This window comes from Hemiscyllium ocellatum, chromosome 43 (assembly GCF_020745735.1).
Source record: "Hemiscyllium ocellatum isolate sHemOce1 chromosome 43, sHemOce1.pat.X.cur, whole genome shotgun sequence".
NCBI lineage: Eukaryota > Metazoa > Chordata > Chondrichthyes > Orectolobiformes > Hemiscylliidae > Hemiscyllium > Hemiscyllium ocellatum.
The window spans coordinates 30,334,683-30,356,325 of record NC_083443.1 but is presented as its reverse complement, the minus strand read 5'-3'; the positions used below and the strand labels follow the sequence as shown (position 1 = coordinate 30,356,325).

Genomic DNA, 21,643 nt, shown 5'->3' with positions numbered 1-21,643 from the left:
TAACCGAGATCCCAACAGTTTTATCTTTAGTTTTAAATGCATAATGGTGTTTTTGTAAATGAGGGAAGTGTTCTAATGTATTTCAACACTTACACAATGCTTAATGTAATGGACAACTTGCTTTTGCAGGAGAAAGTCCTATAATCAATCAGTTCAGTAAAAACCCATCTAACTTTCAACACAGCATCTACCTATTGAAATCAGAAGAGCAACACAAGAGTGATGGTCTTGTGGTATTATCGCAGGACTGTTAATCCAGAGACCCAGATAATGTTCTGGGGACCCAGGTTTGAATCTCACTACAGCAGATCGTGGAATTTGAATTCAATAAAATATCTGGAATTAAGAATCTAATGATGACCACAAATTGTTTGTCAGTGATCTCCTTAAGGGAAGGAAACTGCCATCCTTACCTGGTCTAGATTACATGTGACTCCAGACCCACAACAACGTGACTGAGTCTTCACTGCCCTCTGGGCAATTAGGGATGGGCAATTAATGCTGCCCAGCCAGTGATGACCTCATCCTGTGGATGAATAAAAAAGCCTTGCAGCTTATTGGTGACTGTTCCCAGTAATTAGTGGTCAAAAATGTCACATGTTGGCATTTATTGTCTTAATCTGTGTTGTACTGAACTGCTTGATACCTCTCTTAAAATAAAAAAATCTTCAAATCCCTGAGAATGTGTCTGCCACTGTCAGTGGACAATATTTCTCAGATTCTTTTTCAAAGGAGTGTTCGATAGGTTGTAAACTTCACAGCAAATCTCTTGTAAAATTAACATTTATTTGAAAAATCAGGTGTATTTTGGAGATGTTAGGTTATCCTAGGGCCAGTCATGTTTTGTGAAGATACATCTTTGAACAAATGAAACAGTTTCATCACTGAAGTGCAGTATAATTATAACTGCTGTGCCTTACGGGGGTCTCATTGTATCAGCCTTGTCCCTGAAGAAGCACGTTAGTAATTTTCAAAGCCATCACATTTACTGTGAGCGATTCTATTCATCCCTTTTCCTCTATTGGCCTTCTGTTCGCTTGGGTTGAGCCTCATTCCTGACTCTGTTCTCACGTAAAGTTAAACTCTGCAATGACCAAAGATGACATTATACTCTGTGTGCAGTGTATTATCTCTGTCAACAACAAGCAAAGCTTTAGTAGCACTTAACTTTAAAAAAACTGAAATTTTATGCAGTAACTTCCATGACATCCATGACAAAGCTCCCTGTAAAACAAATGAATTACTTTATGGAGTCACTTATTGAAAACACGGGACAATGTTAATTGAGGGATAAATATTGACCAGGATATGGGGGAGGAGTTCCTTCAACCTCTTTGAGTCAGTGCCAAGAGATGTTTAATGTATCACCACAAAAGATACTTCAACAATTCAGCACAAAGCACAGGAACACTCGAGTATACATTTGACATTCTTGCATTAGTCCTGATGAGTGCCAGATGAAAAGCTTCAGCAACACCCCTCTCTTTCCAGCAGCACTTGAATTCTGTTCAACCAGGTGAATGTTAACATAAGCTTTTGTGGATTCACTGATGAGCTTTAATTTGGAACAAAAACAGACATTCTTGAAACTCTCAGCAGGATTTTGCAGCTTTTGTATTTCCGAGTAGAGTTGGCTGAGGGAGATATTTGGAGTAACAGGCAGCTAAATACTTGGTTGGGAGGGGGAGCAGACTAAACAAGTTGGGGGTAAAATTTGTTTTGCGGGTTCTGTTTGGCTGCTTTTGTATACATTCGTGAAGCCAGTCCTCTGTTATTAGTCCAGAGTTTTCATTTAAATCTGGAGAAATCAACTCAATCCTGGTAGCAATAGATGAAATTGCTGGAAAATGGACCCACAAGTCTGTTCCACCAATCCATCAGATAACAGCAGGTCTGCAGCCCCAATCCATTTACCCATCTGTGTCCATATCCTTAAAAAACTGACAATTTCATTTCATCCCCAGCGTCTACAGCTTGTGGGACTTCCCAAAGTGGGGGTCACCAGCTTTGAGGCTGCAGTAACCTCCAGAGATCTCTGACTGAATTGTAAAAGGTGTATTCCGGCTTCAACAGGCAGGCCACCCCCTTCCCAGGCTCCCCTGTCCCTACCATCTCCCCAGCTCAGTCACACAGGTCTCACTGCTCCTCTCATGGTTGTCTCTGTGAGGTGGGGGTGCCAGTGTTGGACTGGCGTGGACAAAGTCAGAAACCACACAACACCAGGTTACAGTCGGACAGGTTTATTCGAAATTAAGTATCACTTCACCTGACAAAGGAGCAGTGTTCTGAAAGCTTGTGATTTCAAATAAACCTCCTGGACTATAACCTGGTGTTGTGTGGTCACTGAGAGGGTCATGATTGGTTAAAGCCTCAAAATAGGGAAAGTAGGGGAGTGAATTACAGGCTGGGAATTTCCTGTTTCCTTTACCCTCTGTGTGGGAATGTGCTTGGCTAGAATCACCTTTCTAGGTGACTTCTCTTTTGAAGATTGCACTCCCTTTTGTCTTGAGTTGGCGGGTGGTGTTGGAAATGTTAGCATGCTAGCACTCTCCACAGCTGCTGTGCCTAGTTTGCTGCCCAAATTCTGTTTATCTTCCCGTCACTGCATTTTAAATTATCCCGGCCACGTTGCTGAGTGAAAGAGTGAACGGTATTATGTGGCTGTACATCCATGGGCATCGAGACAGAGCCAGAGAGTTCTTTAATTACAAACCCCCACCGTTATCTGCGATTTCTCCCAGATAAAACGAGACTGACTGATACTTAATTACTTGTTTTTTTTTAAAGAAAGCTATTTACTGTGCTGTCAAGTTCTCCAAATCCACTGTCATTTTGGCTATTGTATCTGATTAAAACGTGATTGTGATGTTAATGTAATTGACAATGTGTTCCATTGCATGGCAGTTTAATTTATTAAAGGTAAAGGGGGAGCAGGTGGAACCATTATGTGTTGGTTCAAAATCACTTTTTAAATCTACGATGTAACCAGTGAAACTGATGGGAGGTTTAAGAGAGGAAATTTCATCTGAAAAGGAGCATTGTCTTTTCAGGAACATTACTTGGCAAAAGTCTGATTTCTGGTTGCCAAATGTTAATCCCAAACAGAGAAGAGCCAAGTGTTCTTGCAGCAAGAGAAATTAATCATGCTCACCATCATAGGAACAGGAGGAGGTAATTCAGCCCGTCAAGCGTACTGTTTCTGTCTTTCCATTCAGTTATGGGATGTGAGTGATGCTGTCTAAAACAGTATTTATTGCCCATCCCTAGGGCTCTTGTAGTGCAGTGGTACTGTCCCTACCAGACTTCACCAGGTTCAAGACCTAGCTGCTCCAGAAGCATGTGATAACATCTCTGATAGATTAATTAGAAACATAGGTTCCTTTTTTTTTTGTTTTAAATTGCCCATTCCTAATTGTGCTTGAGCGAGTGGCAGTGAATAGCATTCTTAAATCATTACAATTCCTGGGCACTAGGGACACCAAACTGCAGTCGAGATGAGAGATTTTAAGAAACAGCAAAAAAACTTGAAAAATAATTGAGAGAAAGTAGAATACAAGAGAAAGCTCAAAAACAGGAAAAGAGATAGCAAGAATTTCTACCAGAGTTTAAATAGAAGAAAAGGAGCTAAATTAGTTTTTGTCTTCTACAGATTGAGTCTGGAGAATTGGTAATGGATAACAAATAGTTATGATGTAGAGGTGCCGGAGTTGGACTGGGTTAGACGAGGTCAAAAATCACACAACACCAGGTTATAGTCCAACGGGTTTATTCGTAATCACAAATAGTTAAGTGCTTGCTTTGTGCCCAGCACAGACTGGATGGGCCAAAAGGCTTTTTCTGTGCTGTAGACCTGGATGACTGTCCATCAAGGACATGGCAGAGACTTTGAACTGGCATTTGTTTGTCTGTCTTCCTGGAGGGAAACTTGGAAAACTTCCTAAAGGTTATTGAAAATCAAGAGGTGAATAGGGAGCAGGGGACTTAAAACATTCCACATCACCAAGGGAAAAGCTGCTGGAGAAGTTGTTAGCCCGAAAGCCTGACAGATCCTCAGGTCCAGGTATCCTACATCCTGGGATCTCAAGGGGATTTTATAAGGTGGATCTCAGGCACATGTTTCTCGTTGTCGAAGAGAAAATCTAACAAGAGCCATGGTTTAAAAATAAGTGGTTTTCCTGCAAGATAGAAACAAGGAGAATTTATTTCCATCAGAGGATTGTTAATCTGTGAAATTCTCTGACACAGACAACAGTGGGAGCTGGGTTATTAAATCGCTGCAGTGCGGAAAGAGGCCATTCAGCTCATTAAGCCCACACTGACCCTCGAGCAGATATAAACAAGCACAATGTGTTTTTGCCCTTTGTCTCCTTCCTTAACCTGTGAGGAATGCAGGTGATGACTAATTTGATCTGGCAGAAATTGAATTCTGCTTGTTTTGTGTACACATCATGGAAAAATATAAAACATTCGCCATCATTTTTTTAAAATTGGCTGGCATGTCACAAAGTACAAATAACCTGTTTCTTGATTGAGGGATCGATATAAGCCAGGACACGAGAGATAATATCTAAACTCTCCCTTGAAATAGTGACCAATGGATCCTTTATATCTACCATGCCCCACCCTCTCCCTGTCACCCTGCATTTCCCACCTGCTAATCCACCTAGCCTGCACACCTCTGGACACTACAGAGCAATTTACCATGGCCAATCCACCTCAGCCGCACACCTTTGGACTATTGGAGGAAGCCAGAGCACCCAGAAGAAACCCACACACACACAGGGGGGATGTGTAAGCTCCACGCAGACAGTCACCCGAGGGTGGAATCGAACCCAAGTTGCTGTGAGGCAGCAATGCTAACCACTGAGCCACCATGCTGTCATGCACTGAATCTGTACAAGGCTGAGTTCAATGGATTTCTTCATAAACATGTCTGTTAAGGAAAGGGAGATGTAAACAAAAAAAAAGAGACCACTTGCAGATCAGCCATGATCTTATCAAATAGTAGAAATAGTACCAAGTACTGACCTCCTGTTCCAAAGGCTTGTGTTCCACTTCATGAAAAGAGCTGACACAAGCACTTTAGCCCTTTAATCATTCCGTGACATTTTTGGTCTATAAGAAATTGAATTCTCCTTCCTTATAGCGAATGTGAGGCTTGCGATCATCAAAGTCACACATGGAAAGGTGAATGGAATCGACCAGTCCAGTGTCAGCTGTGGCTCAGTGAGTGGCACTCTCACCTCTGTAATGGCTAGGTTCTGGGTTCAACTCCCACCCTAGGGTCCACAATGTTATAAAAAAGTCAAGGCTGGAACTCTGGTGCAGCACCAAGGGAGTACTGTACTGCCAGAGGAGCTGTCTTTCAGATGTGATGTTGAACTGTTCTCCAAGAATCATAAAGGACCCTCTGGTCACTATGTCAAAGAAGCGTTGAGATGTTATTCTCTCATGTCCTGCATTACATCTATCCCTCAATCGAGCCCACAGAAACAAGGTATTTGATCATTGCCACATGTCAACCAAAGACATAATTATTTTTAAATGATGGTGAAGTATGTATTATTCTGTGTTGTGGACACAAAACAGGTAGAATTCGGGCGGCACGGTGGCACAGTGGTTAGCACTGCTGCCTCACAGCGCCAGAGACCCGGGTTCAATTCCTGACTGTGTGGAGTTTGCACGTTCTCCCCGTGTCTGCGTGGGTTTCCTCCGGGTGCTCCGGTTTCCTCCCACAGTCCAAAGATGTGCGGGTCAGGTGAATTGGCCATGCTAAATTGCCCGTAGTGTTAGGTAAGGGGTAAATGTAGGGGTAGGGGTGGGTTGCGCTTCGGCGGGTCGGTGTAGACTTGTTGGACCAAAGGGCCTGTTTCCACACTGTAAGTAATCTAATCAATGCCTAAAGTGTCAGTGAAATCCACATGTATCCTCTGTATAAAAGCAGAATTTCACTTCCCCAGGTTCCTGAGCAAGTGCTGATTGTATATGTGCAGCAGGTAACTGAAGTAGTTTTTTTGAATTACAAGTGTTTCCTGTAGTATATTTCCCAACATTCTTTGTTGGCATTGTCTCATTGTTGTAAAATACAATATTCACTTAGACATACTCAACTTGAATCTTGCTGAGGAGTGAAACATGGTTCTGAAATCTCACCTTTCAATCCTCAGGAAGTTACAAAAATGCCAAATTTCAAAAAGGTGACCACCGTTGAAAAAAAGGCTGTTGATTGTTTGGCATGTCAACCCTGATTGGCTGAGATGTTACCATGAGGAAAGCAACAGGGAACTATTGGCTCCCAGGCTGCTAAGGCTTTGGATTCATTTTGATTTTTGGCATTCTTGTGTTTGTCCTGATGATTGCAAGATGCAAAGCTTTGGCAAAGCAATTAAACATAATTTCCCATAACTCACCATGAGGAATGCCACAAGAGATTGATTTATGTGTTGGAAAGAGTGACAAAACATAGCCCAGCTAACTTGGAAAAGCAAGAGTTTGCCTCCTAGTTTCCCCATCTCAGGGTTATGCTGTAATTTGGTATCCCTCAGAATTCCCAAGGTATTGTTTCTAGGATGTGTGTGAAAGTCTACTCTGTTCACTGTATAATTCTGTGAGTTGGAACTGTGTTTAAGAGGATCTGGTCCTCAAAGGTCACAGAGTCTAATTGCTGTAAGTACCCTGGGGTCGATTACAGATTAACTTTTGTAGATGTAAAAAAGTTGCAAGAAGTCAGCTACTTATAAATTTCAGACTCAAGGTTAGAGCATTCCAGTAAAATCAATTAACTTATAATTGACCGCAGTTTGAAATCACTCTATTCTGTCTTCTATAATTTTGGCACTTTGAAATGCGATGGGTGTTCCAAGAACTAAATGCATAGGCAGTATGACTCATTAATGTTTTATCATGGAAAGACTTAGCTGAAAGATAAACCAAACTCTTTTTATTTGCCTTTAGCAACACCCTTGGATCTGGAAAGGATTTCTATAGCATAATGAGCCAGACAAAGCAGATGTTTATATTTGTTTCGGTAGCTAGTATTCCTTGGAATAGGTCAGCACCCAGAAGCCGTGGCTTGAGGAGTCCCACTTCACTCAACCTCTTCCTGCATATCAAAAACAAAAGATCTTTCCCCCACCAATACTAATTTGCATTTTGACCCTCTCTTGCTTCCTGCTCTTTTTGGGTTTTTGCTCCTGTTACATTGTGGGCACCTTCCCTGGACAACAAGTCATGGGCTGTGACTCGAGCCCTGCGTTTCCAGCTCTGAGATAGGCCGGCAACTTTCTGCCCCACTGGGCCTACTGTTCAGCAACAGAATGAGACAATCATTGCCCTTGACCTCAGGTTCAGTGAGTGCTACCTTTACAAACACGAGCTGCTGTGGGATTTTCCAGGGTGAGAACTGCTGCCAAAGCTGGTACCTGCACATGGCTCAGGGATACCACAAGACCATAACAAATGGGAGTGGAAATAAGGCCATTTGGCCCATCGAGTCCACTCTGCCATTCAATCATAGCTGGTGGGCATTTCAACGCCACTTACCTGCACCCTCCCCATATCCCTTAATTCCTTGCGAGATTAAGAATTTATCAATCTCTGCCTTGAAAACGTTTAACAACCCAGCCTCCACTGCACTCCATGGCAATGAATTCCACAGGCCCACCACTCTCTGGCCGAAGAAATTATACAGACAGCAGTTATGACATAGCTAGAAAGAATGAGAAAGAACCTCATTGAAACTTGCAACATGCTTAAAAGGATAGACAGGGTAGACACAGATAAAACTCATTCCCTGAACGGGGAGTCTTAAACCAGGGATGCTGTTTACAATTAAGGAGCATGCCATTTAGGATTGAGATGAGGTGATTTTATTTTGATTCAGAGAATTCCAAACCTTTAGAATTCCCTACTTCAGAGAGCTGTGGAAACTCACTCTCTCGGGATATCTCATGTCAAGACTGATGGATTTCTGATGAACAATTTGTAAAGGGTCAAATAAAAGCCAAAATGCTGCAGACACGGAAAATCTGAAATTGCCGGAGAAACTCAGCAGGTCTGGTAGTGTCTGTGGAGAGAGAAAGCAAAGTTAATATTTCAAGTTTGGTGTGACTCTTCACTATAGTCTTGAAATGTTACTTTGTAAAGGGTAATAGGGATAGTGCAATGAGAGGGATTGAAGTGTTCAATCAGTTGTGATCGTATGATATAGTGAGACAGGCTGAATGGCCTACTCCAGTTCCTGTACCTATTTGAAATTTGAGTGCTTAGAAATTTGAATGCTTTTCGACTCCTGCAGCAATGGTTTTGTTCCTAGTGTGTTTGGCAGCCTCTGAAACACCATCTTTGTGTTCCTTTTAATGCAGGCCATCGATGATGACTCACCACCAAACAACCAGATCACCTACAGCATTTTCAACACTTCACTTCTGAGCAACTACTTTGATATCAGGGTATCAGAGGGTTATGGGGGTAAGACCTTTGCTTCTGCCTTTGGACCAATACCTATGTGCATTTGGGCAATGGGTGTTTACGCATGTAGTTGGCAATTGATGTTTGTGATCACTCTCCAAATTTAAGACTGCCTGTCAGAAACCAGAGCCCGTGGCTCTGTTGTCTAATGCAAGTATTCAGGAGTATAAATGTGGCATCACTTCTAAGAAACCAGCATCGTCAGATGAACAGCCTTCATTTGTGTAGGTAACCACTTTTTGCAACTGTAGTGCTTCACAACTATTGCAGTACAAGAAAAAGTGTTGTCATATAAAAACCCAGCAGCCAACTTACACACAGCCAGCTCCCAGAACCATGTTTTATGTCCAGGCAACCAGCTTTAGATGATGTTAGTCAGGAGATAAATGTTGAATGGGACATGGGGAAGAATTGTCTTTTTCTTTCTCATAATAGTATTTAACACAGAGAGCAAACAGGGCCACAGTCCATCATCTCATAGGAAGCATCTCAAACTATGTGGCACCCACTGCACTGTAAGTGTGGACATCAGTTTTTTTGTGCTGAGCTTTCTAGAGTGAAATGCAAAGGGAATCCTGCCAACACCTCGAATGTTAATCATCCAGAGCTTTGGTAAATATGCTCTTTCTGAGCCCCTAACTGGTGTCAGTTCCCAAAAGCTGCACTCTTTCTCACTGCTGACTTCAGCTGGTGAAGGAGGGAGCAGATGTCTGTTTCCAGCTGTGCGTCTATCACGTAAAATGGCCCAAAGAAAAGGAGAATATTCTCTTTGAAAGGTTTGCTCAAGTATTATCATAAATACAGTCACATTGCAACTGAAGGATCATTATGCTCAGGTTTTCAGTGCAGTGTAATTACACACTGTGATTAAAAATAGATCCCTGTTGTGTTGTTCAAGCCAGAGAGTGTGTGCTAATAGTGTAAGCCTGGTTTGGACTGAGTGCTGTTGAAGTATTCACCTCACTTTTAGAGTGAAACTCAATGGACAGGATCGAGTCTAATCCTGCACCTTCTGTGAATACTCTCTTATTGCTCATGTGTGTGGACACCCAATTGTGGAAATGTCTCTGCAGTCCTTTTCTGTGCTTCCCAGCTTGTTCAATCTCCTGATTTCAAGTAAGATCAGTGATTGAGAACCAACAAATAAAGCTTTGTCTACTGCTCCCAATTCTCCACCAATCTAATCTACTCTGAAACCGAGCAGGAGACCAGATTAGGTTCCCTACAGCGTGGAAACAGGCCCTTCGGCCCAACAAGTCCACACCAACCCTCTGAAGAGTAACCCACCCAGACTTATTTCCCTCTGTCTGATGCACCTAACACTATGGGCAATTTAGCATGGCCAATTCACCTGACCTGTACATCTTTGGACTGTGGGAGGAAACCGGAGCACCCAGAGGAAACCCATGCAGACATGGGGTGAATGTGCAAACTCCACATAGACAATTGCCCAAGGCTGGAATTGAACCTGGGTCCCTGGCGCTGTGAGGCAGCAGTGCTAACTATTGAGCCACTGTGCCAGATGTTGAGTACTGAGGACCCGGTCAGGCCCTTCATAACAGGGAGCCAGCTTCACGTGTTAAAGGAGCCTGACAGGGTGAGGTGCTGCACTGTCATTTCCCCTGGCTCAGGAATCTCAAGATAGGGTGGGGGTTCACGTTCCAAGAACGAGGGAGTTTGATCGTTTGGGACTTGTGTCTTTGGGAGTTCTCTACTGTAAAGACACTGCAGTCTCAATCATTGCGGACATTTGAGACAGAGACCAATCGATTTAAGGAAATGCAGGATTATGGGGGCAGGCAGGAAAAAGTAGTTGAGATAGTGAGTTGGCAATGATCTTATTCATTAAACAGCAGATCAGGTTTCTGGGGCCAAAGGGTCTGTCCCTGCCTTCAATTTCGTGTGTTTTATAGCTTGGAAGTTTTGTGTGTAGAAGGTAGCATCTCTGAAAGAAGTGTTTTCTTCTTAAAAAGATCCAAAATTAAAATAAGCTAGGCTAGTAGGTCCAAGACGGTCTCATCAGTGAAATAAATCAATCCATCATCTTTAGAAATACTCAAGGCATTTTTCTAAATCGCATGCACATCAATGTTTTTATTGGAATCAGGTGGTTTATAAAAAGTCGTCTTAAGTCTTGTATATCCCTATTCTTCAAACTTTGAGCTGTTACGGTCGAATTTAGCCCTCAACTAGCTGCTGCATCTATCCTCTTGACAGTAACTAACAGAAAGTACAGGAAGATCTGGATAAGCAGGGAAAAGTCTATCTTCCTCTCTATATATATATATATATATATATATATATATATAACTGATGTACTTTTCATGTCTGTCAAGGCTCCTGCATCACATCAACTACTTCAGAGATTGAAAGCTTTGTATTCACAGATCCACAACAAATCACAGCTGATTGTCTTTTTTTAAAGCCCTTAATCTACAAATTGACACTTTTACCGATAGCCTTGAAATTATCATTGATGCGAATATTTTAAATACTCATATGTTGAACCTCTGTAAATTCTGAACTCATGTTTTAAATTAATTAAAAGTATTCCCTGGTATAAGTTCATGTCTCTGCAAGTTTATTAATTAAAAAGACTATTGATTTTTACATCGCGTGAAGAAATTAAACTGCTCACAGTTACTGGGGATGCAAAAGTAAAATGTGAAAAGGTAATATACTGTTGTGTTAACTTCCATGGCTGGTGACTTTTATGAAGTATTGATCAGCAATAATCTTCCCCAATGTCTGTGTCTGTTCCAGTTATTACCGTCACAAGGCCTATTGACTTCGAGCAGGTTCCAGGAGGGTTTATCTATTTGACCATCATGGCAAAAGATGCTGGGACCCCTCCTCTATACAGTACAGTCCCTGTGACTGTGGAAGTTTTTGTAAGTACTTATTAATCTATGTTGTCAGCTTTTCCATTAACTGTAGCAAGCCTGGTTCATTCAGGGCCACTGTTTGAGATTAGTCAAGGCCCTCTTATCTCCCGCAAGGCAGCTGTTGGATCGTAATCAATACTTCTACAGGGATAAATGTTATGCTACTGGTAAACAAAAGTGGGGAGGTTGTGATATAGTGGGCTACAAACCTAGAACTCCAGGTTAAGAATCTTGGTGGCATGAGTTCAAATCCCACCGTGGTAGACTGCTAGATCTGAATGAAATAAAAACTGGATTAATGGTGATCACATTGCCAATGTCGATTGTTGGGAAAGACCACCTGCTCTATCGATGCCTACCATCTGCTGTCCTTACTTGGTGTAGCCTACACGTGACTCCAGACCTGGAGCAATGCCTTAACTGCCCTCTGAAAACTAATCAGGCCAATGGCAATTCAGGTTTCACAACAAATATTGACCTTTCCAGCAATGTCCATGTGCCACACAAACAGAAAGAAAAGAAACGCTTGTAATCATATAGGATCTGTCACAACCATGCGGCCTTGCAAGGTAATTATTTGATTTTGAAGTGTTATCTCCTAGGTAACTGGGGGTTGTTTAGCTCAGTGGACTGGACAGCTGGTTTGTAATGCAGTGTGTTACCAACAGTCTCGGTTCAATTCCAGCTGAGGTTACCAGGAAGGACTCTCCTTCTCAACCTATCCCCTCACCTGAGGTGTGGTGACTTACAGGTTAAACCACCAGTAACTCTCTTGCTATTGCACGAGAGAGCTGACAAGTAACACTTACGCCACACAAATGCCAGAATATGTCTTCTATCAATAAGAGACAATCTAACCATTGCCTCTTGACATTCATTGGTGTTACAGTCACTGAATCCCCTACTGTCAACATCCTGGGGGTTAGCATTGAATTCCAACTAGACTCACCACATAAACACAGTGACTACAAGAGCAGGTCAGAGACTAGCAACACTTCAGTGAGTCACTCACCTCCTGGCACCCCAAAGCCTGTCCACTATCTACAAGGCACAAGTTAGCAGTGTGATGGAATGTTCCCAATTTGCCTGATGGGTGCAGCTCCAAAAACTTAAGAAACTTGCCACCATCCAGGACAAAGGGACTTGCCTGATTGGCAACACATCCACTCCTTCCACCACCAACACTCAGTAGCGGCAGTGTGTACTATCTACAAGATGCACTGCAGAAGTTCACCAAAGATCCTCTGACAGCACCTTTCCAACCCACGACCATTTCCATCTAGAAGGACGAGGGCAGCAGATACATGGGAACACCAACCCCTGTAAGCACCCCTCTGAGCCACTCACCATCCTGACTTGGAAATGTATCACCGTTCCTTCATTGTCATTGGGTCAAAGTCCTGAAACTCCCTCCCACATGGCATTATGAGTGAACCCACAGCAAGTGAACTGCAGTGGTTCAAGAAGGCAGCTCATCACCACCTTCTCAAGGGCAACTAGGGACGAGAAATAAATGCTGGACCCAGCCAGAGACACCCACATCCCACAAATGAATTTTTAAAAGAGCCAGTTATGAGTGTGGTGATGGTGATGGTGATGGTGGTGGTGACGGTGGTGGTAGGGAGGCTCTTTTTGTTTTAATCTTTATCATCGTCGACAAACTGGAAGAGCACTGACTGTAGCTCTTCAGTCAGCAACTCCACCTCCCACTGACAGCAAACCCGCCCCCCCCCCCCACCACCAGGAGTTTGGGCATTGGCATACCTCTCAGGAATGACAGTTCTAGGCTTACAACTCTCAAATATTAGTTTCGGATTTGAATTCTCTTAAAGTCAAGGTGAGACTGTCAGCAAATGAGCAAAGTTTCAAGTGATCTCATGCTAAGCTGCTCATTCAGGAACCCTGAGCAAGTCAGGAATTGAATGGAATTCTCACTGAGTTGACATCTGCTGGCCTAGTGTTACTTAAGGGTGCACGGGAGGTGATGGCCTCATGGTATTATCGCTGGACTGTTAATCCAGAGACCCAGGAACCTTCGGGGGATGGGGATTTGAATCCTGCCATGGGAAGATGTTGGAATTCAGAAATAATCTGGAAATAAGGTTCTAATGATGACCATGAAATCACTGCCTATTGTCAGGAAACATCCCAACTGGTTCACTAATGTCCTTGAGGGAAGGAAATCTGCCATCCTTACCTGGTCTGGCCCACATGTGACTCCAGACCCACAGCAATGTGGTTGACTCTTACTTGGGCAATAAATGTTGACCCTAGCCAGTGATGCTCACATCCTGTTAAGTGGTGATGAGTAGTAATCTTTTGGAGTACGTTTGTCAGCTTCTCATGAAGGTTTCGTGAAGCGTTGTCACTCTTTAGAGGGTCGAGATGGTGGATTTTGTTATGAATTAAACCTGGAAACTCAACTCTCAATGGGCTCACCTCAATTTGGAATCCAGAGTGGAAGATACTGTTCATCCAATAACTGAGATGCAATGGGGTAACTTCAACATGTCTGCCTTTTGATTAGGAGCATGGCAGCTTGCCAAAGTGAAATGATAACTGCAATCATAGCTGCAATTTATAAATTATTTTTCATTCCTGTCTCTGTATCTTTATTCCACAATCATCTTTGTTGTGCTCCAGTTCTGGGGAGCTGATGCTGAGGTATCTGGTTTCGTTGAGGATGACACAGATGGGTTACCAGAACTGAAAATTGTGTTGCTGGAAAAGCACAGCAGGTCAGGCAGCATCCAAGGAGCAGGAGAATCGACATTTCGGGCATAAGCCCTTCTTCAGGAATGAGGAAGGTGTGCCAAGCAGGCTAAGATAGGGAGGAGGGACTTGGGAGAGGGGCGTTGGGAATGCGATAGGTGGAAGGAGGTTAAGGTTAAGGTGAGGGTGTTAGGCCGGAGAGGGGGTGGGGGCGGAGAGGTCGGGAAGAAGATTGCAGGTCAAGAAGGCGGTGCTGAGTCTGAGGGTTGGGACTGAGATAAGGTGGGGGGAGGGGAAATGAGGAAGCTGGAGAAATCTGCCACAGGGCGGTTGAACACTTTAACTTCCCTTCCACTTGGCCAAGGACATGCAGGTCCTTGGCCTCCTCCATCACCAGACCATGGCAACACGACGCCTGGAGGAAGAGCGCCTCATCTCCCGCCTAGGAACCCTCCAACCACAAGGGATGAATGCAGATTTCTCCAGCTTCCTCATTTCCCCTCCCCCCACCTTATCTCAGTCCCAACCCTCGGACTCAGCATCGCCTTCTTGACCTGTAATCTTCTTCCCAACCTCTCCACCCTCACCCCCTCTCTGGCCTATCACCCTCACCTTAACCTCCTTCCACCTATCGCATTCCCAATGCCCCTCCCCCAAGTCCCCCCTCCCTACCTTTTATCTTAGCCTGCTTGGCACACCCTCCTCATTCCTGAAGAAGGGCTTATGCCTGAAACGTCGATTCTCCTGTTCCTTGGATGCTGCGCTTTTCCAGCAACACATTTTTCAGCTCTGATCTCCAGCATCTGCAGTCCTCACTTTCTCCCAGATGGGTTACCAGACCTGCTTTGCATAATTACTGTCATTGTGACTTAACGCCTTATTGATTCTTAATTTGAAAGTCTGTATTGGAAGAAAAAGGCTGTGTCTGTACCGTGCTGAGTGCCTGCGATCAAGCCAGATAATGGGGACTACTCCAACGAATGGTCTGCTCTCAGTTTTAGACAGTGTGTTCTGAATGAATTTCTTGTTAATTATGGCCCTGTTTTTAAACAATAAGTGGTTCTGCTTCTACTGTGCAAGTAAACTGTTTCAATCTGCCTTTGATCAATCTTTTAGCTCGGTGTACAACTTGCACAGTTTGCGAAATGGAGTCTTAGAGATGTACAGCACAGAACAGACCCTTCAGTCCAACTCGTTCAAGCCAACCAGACATCCTGAATTAATTTAGTCACATTTGCCAGCAAATGTCCCATATCCCTCTAAGCGTTTCCTACTCATGCACCCATCCAGGTGCCTTTTAAATGTTGCAATTGTACCAGCTTCCACCACTTCCTCTGGCAGCTCATTCCATACACGCACCACCCTCTGTGTGAAAAGGTTGCCCCGTAGGTCCCTTTTAAAGCTTTCCGCTCTCGCCCCAAACCTATGCCCTGTCGGTCTGGACTCCCTCACCCCAGGGAAAATTTGCCTTGTATCAGATTTAGGCGTGTTTCTATATGTTATGAAGTTCCTGAGATGAACCAGGATTTTCCAAAAACTCGGCGTATGTTCCCAACATTTCTGTACAGGCATCAATGGATGATCTCACTGATCACATGGCACCCATTTGCATTGAGATAGGGCACGTTCTTTACTATGTCCTAGTATTGGGGAACTGATGCTAAATGATTGGGTTTCAGCTGTGGAAGATATGGCTGAATTGCCATACAGGTAGTTTTGCTGGAACGCACATTTCATCAGCTTGAATTGGCTATAACACGATTGACGAATGTGGACATTGTTTGAACAACATGAACTTTCTGTTGAATGGGCATAACGATTTTCTATTAGTGATCTTCTACAGCGTGATTTTCTGTAGTGCATGGTCACAGAGGAACATAACTGTCTCATTATAGCAGAATGGCCTGTACCTACTTTACATTGTTACCCGTCAGTGCAGCTTAGCACAGAGTTGAGATTGAACTGCAACCAGCCTTCTCCTTGGTCACATCTCAGGAACTTTAGGACATATGTAAACAGATCTAAATCATGCAACACAACTAGCAAGTTATACATTGAGCTAAAAGATTGATGAAAGGTGGACTGAAACAGTTTATTTGCAAAATTAAAAATCACAAAACACCAGGTTATAGTCCAACAGGTTTAACTGGAAGCACTAGCTTTTGGAGCGACGCTCCTTCATTAGGTGGTTGTCACCTGATGAAGGAGCAGCGCTCTGAAAGCTAGTGCTTCCAATTAAACCTATTGAACTATAACCTGGTGTTGTGTGATTTTTAAGTTTTGTACACCCCAGTCCAACACCGGCATCTCCAAATCCTATTTGCACAGTAAAAGCAGAACCAGTCACTGATTTTTTATTTAAAAAAAGGCCCACAATTAGCCACACTTGAGCCACTGAAGCCCCGGGTGTTGTCCTACTGGTCATCCTTTTATTGAAGCAGGAAGCAGCCTGTTACCCGCAAACGTATTGTTTAAAAAAAACAAAGAACTGTGGATGCTGGAAATCAGGATCAGAAGCAGCTGGTGAAATTCAGCATCCGCCGAGAGAAAGTAGACATTCAAAGTAGACTTGTCAGCATCTATGCCCCAACCCTCTACTCTACACAAGATGCAAAGGACGAGTTGTAGGATCAGCTTTCCATGATAATACAGAGGATCCCAGGTCAGGAACAGTTGCTGCTACTTGGTGACTTCAACGCTCGAGTGGGCGCTGACCACGATTCCTGGCCAAGCTGCCCTGGGATTGGCAGAATGAATGACAATGGACCACGACTTCTTGAGTTTTGCACGCTCTGTGGATTGTGTGTCAACAACACCTACTTCCAGACCAAATCTCAGCACAAAGCGTCTCGGTGACAACCCTGCTCCAAATCCTGGCACCAGATAGACCTGATTATCACCAGACACTGCCATCCGAGAAGTGTGCTCATGGCTCGCTCCTTTCAGATCACTCTCTGGTTTGCTGCAAGATCAGACGCTGGCCAAAGGAAATGCACTACACCAAGCCTCCAGGCAAGCGATGCATCGATGACAATAAGACTCAACACCCTGATGAAGTGGTGGAGTTTGTAAAGTCACTGGAAGATGTGATCGTTGCAGACTCATCGGAAGGAGATGTTCTGCAGAGACGGGACTCCCTCAGTGACACTATCCACAGCATTACACGCAACGCCCTCAGGAAGAAACAGGGCAAGACACAGGACTGGTTTGAAGCGAGCTCAAGTTAGCTCACCGCTGTCATCGAGGCAGAGCGTGTTGCATTGCTAGAGCACAAAGGCTACCACACTGCGAGCACTAAGGACAGTAAGAGGCAAGGCCCAGAAAACAGCCAGACGCTGCGCAAAGGATTACTGGAGACAACTATGTGAAAGCGTTCAGTCATCATTTGACACAGGCAACATCTGTGGAGTGTATGAGAGGACCAAGAAAATCATTGGTCTAACTTACAGCAAGACAACCCCACTGTCACGAACAGGTGAGACCATCAAAGATCAAAGGAAAGCAGATGGAGAGATGGGTGGGGCATTACTCTGAACTTTACTCCAGAGAAAACAGTATCATGGACAGCGCGCTAGATGCCGTGGAATGCCTGCCTGTCATGGAGGAACTGGATCTGTTTCCAACTGTCAAAGAGCCAAGTAAAGCAATCGATTGGGAAGGCATCAGGATTGGATGGCATTCCACCAGAGGCCATCAAGTACACAAAGGGCTAAACCACCTGCACAGCTACTGTGCCAGTACTGGAAAGAGGGAGACATGAGAGACTGCAACACTGTCACCCTTTACAAGAATAAAGGGGACAGAAGTGACTGTAACAACTACAAAGGAATCTCTTTACTGACCATTAATGGGAAGGTCTTCACCCACGTGGTCCTGAAGAGACTGCAGAAAACTGCCGAAAGAGTATATCCCAAGTCTCAGTGTGGCTTCAGGTCAGAATACTCCACAGTCAACATGACCTTCTCCCTTCGACAGCTACAAGAGAACTGCAGAGAGTGAAGACAGCCACTCCACGTCACCGTCATTGATCTCACAAAGGCTTTCCACCTTGTGATCAGAAACAGCATGTTCAAAATCCTCACCGGGATCGCTTGTCCCTGGAGGCTCCTCAGGATAGTTCAGTCATTCCACGCAGACATGAAGGGCGATGTTCAGTTTGACCACTCTTCCAAGGAGGCCTTCAACATTTGCAGCAGTGTGAAGCAGGGCTGTGTGCTTGCCCCCCACCCTGTTCGGTATCTTTGTAGTCCCGCTGAAGCGCCCTTTTGGAACATCAACTGATGGTGTCTACGACCCCACCAGACCGGACGGGAGGCTGTTCAGTCTGTCCTGGCTGAGGGCAAAAACCAAGGTTCGCGAAGTACTCATCAGGGACATGTTGTTTGCAGATGACGCGGCACTAGCAACACACTCGGAAGATCAACTACAACGCCTCATGGACAGTTGCTCAAGAGCCTTCCTGGACCCCAGCTTGACACGCAGCCTGAAGAAGACCAATGTGTTGGGTCAAGGTGTTGAGCACACCTTCCCCACCCCACTCCTGACATTACTATCAACAACTACAATGTGGGGGTAGACCACGAGTTTACAAACGTCGGCTCCACCGTCACAGACAGTCTCTCCCGAGACTCTGAGATTGACAGACACACCGCATGCTCAGCATCAACATGTGTCAGGCTGACAGAAAGCCTGGAAGAGCAGAAAGCTGATGACGCAAGCCAAGGTTGCCATCTACAGGACCTGCGCCCTCAGCACACTGCATTACGGCAGCGAGTCCTGGAGCCTCTACTCACAAGAGCAGCATCTCAATCCCTTCCACTTGCACAGCCTTAAGTCACATCCTGGACATCAAGTGGACTGACTGAGTCACCAACAATGAGGCCCTGGCCTACGCCCAGATACCCAGTCTCTTCACCCTGCTCCAACAACGCTATCTCCACTGGCTGGGCCATGAACACTGCATGTCAGACAGGAGGATCCCGAAAGACCTGCTGTGGGGGAACTGGCCTTCAGCAAGAGAGCATAAGACGGCCCTATCTTCATTTTGAGGGACATGAAGTCACTGAACATGAACGTCGAGAGGTGGGAGGACATTATAAGCGATCGCTCTGGCTGGAGGCAGGAATTAGACAGAGGCCTAACAAGAGGAGAAGAGAAGCTGAGGTTTGCTGCTGAAGAAAAGCCCTCCCGCTGATTAAACAACACCAAGACAACACCAGAGGACAGCACCTTCACGTGCAGTCGCTGCAGCAGAGACTGCCACTGCCATGTGGGCCTCGATAGCCACAACAAATGCTGCTCTACCAACAAAGAATGAAACAGGACTTCCCACGCACAGATTCATGGTCTCACAACACTAACGGATGCCATCACCATACCACCAGCTTTGAATTGGAAAGACAGGCCATTTTCATTTCTTCAGAGATGTTATTGCACACCTCTGGAGCTGTTGGGGATTGAATCCCGGTTTCCTGGCTCAGAGATACAGTGGAGCCTGAATCACCCAGATGAAATAAACGCAGTCCAGAGATACTGTTAGACACCTCTGAATTAGTGAGTTTTCAGAAGACTTGTTGCTCAGATTGAGGTTCTGGATGTAGGCTTGCTTGCTGAGCTGGAGGGTTCATTTTCAGACGTTTCGTCACCATTCTAGGTAACATCATCAGTGAGTCTCCGGTGAAGCACTGGTGGCATGGCCTGCTTTTTATTTATGTGTTTAGGTTTTCTTGGATTGGTGATGTCATTTCCTGTGGTGAAGTAATTTCCTGTTCTTTTTCTCAGGGGGTGGTAAATGGGATCCAAGACAATGTGTTTATTGATAGATTTCTGGTTGGAATACCATACTTTTGGAATTCTTGTGCATGTCTCTGTTTGGCTTGTCCCAGGATGGATGTGATCCCAGTCGAAGTGGTGTCCTTCCTCATCTGTATGTAAGGATACTAATGAGAGTGGGTCATGTCTTTTTGTGGCTAGTTGATGTACATGTATCCTAGTGGTTAGTTTTCCGCCTGTTTGTCCAAAGTCATGTTTGTTACATTTCTTGCAAAGTATTTTGTAAATGACATTAGTTTGGCTTGTTGTCTGTGTAGGGTCTTTCAAGTTCATTAGCTGCTGTTTTAGTGTGTTGGTGGGTTTGTGAGCTACCATGATGGCAAGAGGTCTGAGAAGTCTGGCAGTCATTTCCACGATGTCTTTGATGTAGGGGAGAGTGGGCAGGGTTTCTGGGTGTGTTTGTCTGCTTGTTTGGGTTTGTTGCTGAGATATCGGTGGACTGTGTTCATTGGGTATGCGTTCTTTATTGAACTCACTTCAGGTGATTTTCCTCCACTCTTCGTAGTTCCTCTGTGCTGCAGTGTGAGTTGGCTCATTGAAATAATGTTCTGATACAGCTTTGTTTGTGGATGTTGGGATGATTTGTTTCTGTAGTTCAGTATTTGGTCAGTATTTGTTGTTTTCCTGTAGACACTGGTTTGAAGTTCCCCATTGGCTGTTTGCACTACTGTGACATCTAGGAATGGCAGTTTGTTGTTGCTTTCCTCCTCTTTCATGAATTTTATGCCAATAAGGGTATTATTGATGGCCCTGAAGGTTTTCTCTAATTTGTTTTGTTTAATGATGGCAGAGGTGTCATCCACATAACAGACCCAAAGTTTGGGTTGGATGGTTGGCAGAGCTGTTTCTTCGAGTCTCTGCATTACTGCCTCTGATGAGAGCCCTGATATCGGAGATCCAGTGGATGTTCTGTTGGTTTGTCTGTAGGTTTTGTTGTTGAAGGTGAAATGTGTGGTAAGGCATAGGTCCACTAGTTTGATGATATTGCCCTTGCTGATGAAGTTGATATGTTTGATGTATGTGTCTTTGGTTTATCTAATAGTGTCGTCAGTGTTTCCTTGGCCAGGTTGATGTTAGTGGATATGAATAGGGCTGTTACATCAAAGGAGACCATTATTCCATCCTCTTCCACCTTGGTGTCTTTGATGGTCTTCAGAGATTCTCGGGTGGAGTGGATGGAGTGGTGTGAGTCTTCTATTAAGTGTTTTAGTCTTTGGTATAGTTCCCTGGCCACTCTGTAAGTTGATGTTCCAGGTAGCGAGACTATGGGTCTTAGGGTGAATTTTGGGTAATCCATAGAAGCATGGTGTGTTGGATCCATCTGATTTAATTTTTTCGCAGTTGTCTTATTTATTTCTGCAGATTTCTGAAGTTTTTTGAGTAGGGCTGTGATTAGGTTCTCCAGTTGTGGGATCGGGTCTATCGTCATTTATTGGTAAATGTTGGTCTCAGCAAGTAGTGCATTCACTTTCTCAGTGTACTCTCCTTGATTTAAATGACTGTCAAGCATCCTTTATCAGCAGGTAGGATAACAATGTTTTTATCCTTTTTTTAGTCTTTTTCATGATTTCCTTTCTTGTGTTTTGAGTGTGTCTCTTTCCATTTTCCTGCTTTACATTGGCGATGGTTTGCTGGGTTTCTTCTGTGAACTCATGGCCTTCAGTGTTGCTTCTAATGCTGCTACGAAATCTTTCTTGTCCGCAGCCTGGCAGTTGCAATTTAATCCTCTTACTAAGACGACTTTT

At 44.2% G+C, this 21,643-nt stretch overlaps 1 protein-coding gene across 1 annotated transcript in view; it reads left to right on the top strand.

The window, feature by feature from the left end:
• Nucleotides 1–21,643, top strand: part of cdh23 (cadherin-related 23) — a 674,096-nt gene that overhangs the window by 266,501 nt on the left and 385,952 nt on the right. The window contains exons 14-15 of the mRNA XM_060854138.1: nt 8,364–8,469; nt 11,233–11,360. Coding sequence (XP_060710121.1) covers nt 8,364–8,469; nt 11,233–11,360 — 234 coding nt within the window. The remainder of the gene's footprint in view (nt 1–8,363; nt 8,470–11,232; nt 11,361–21,643) is intronic.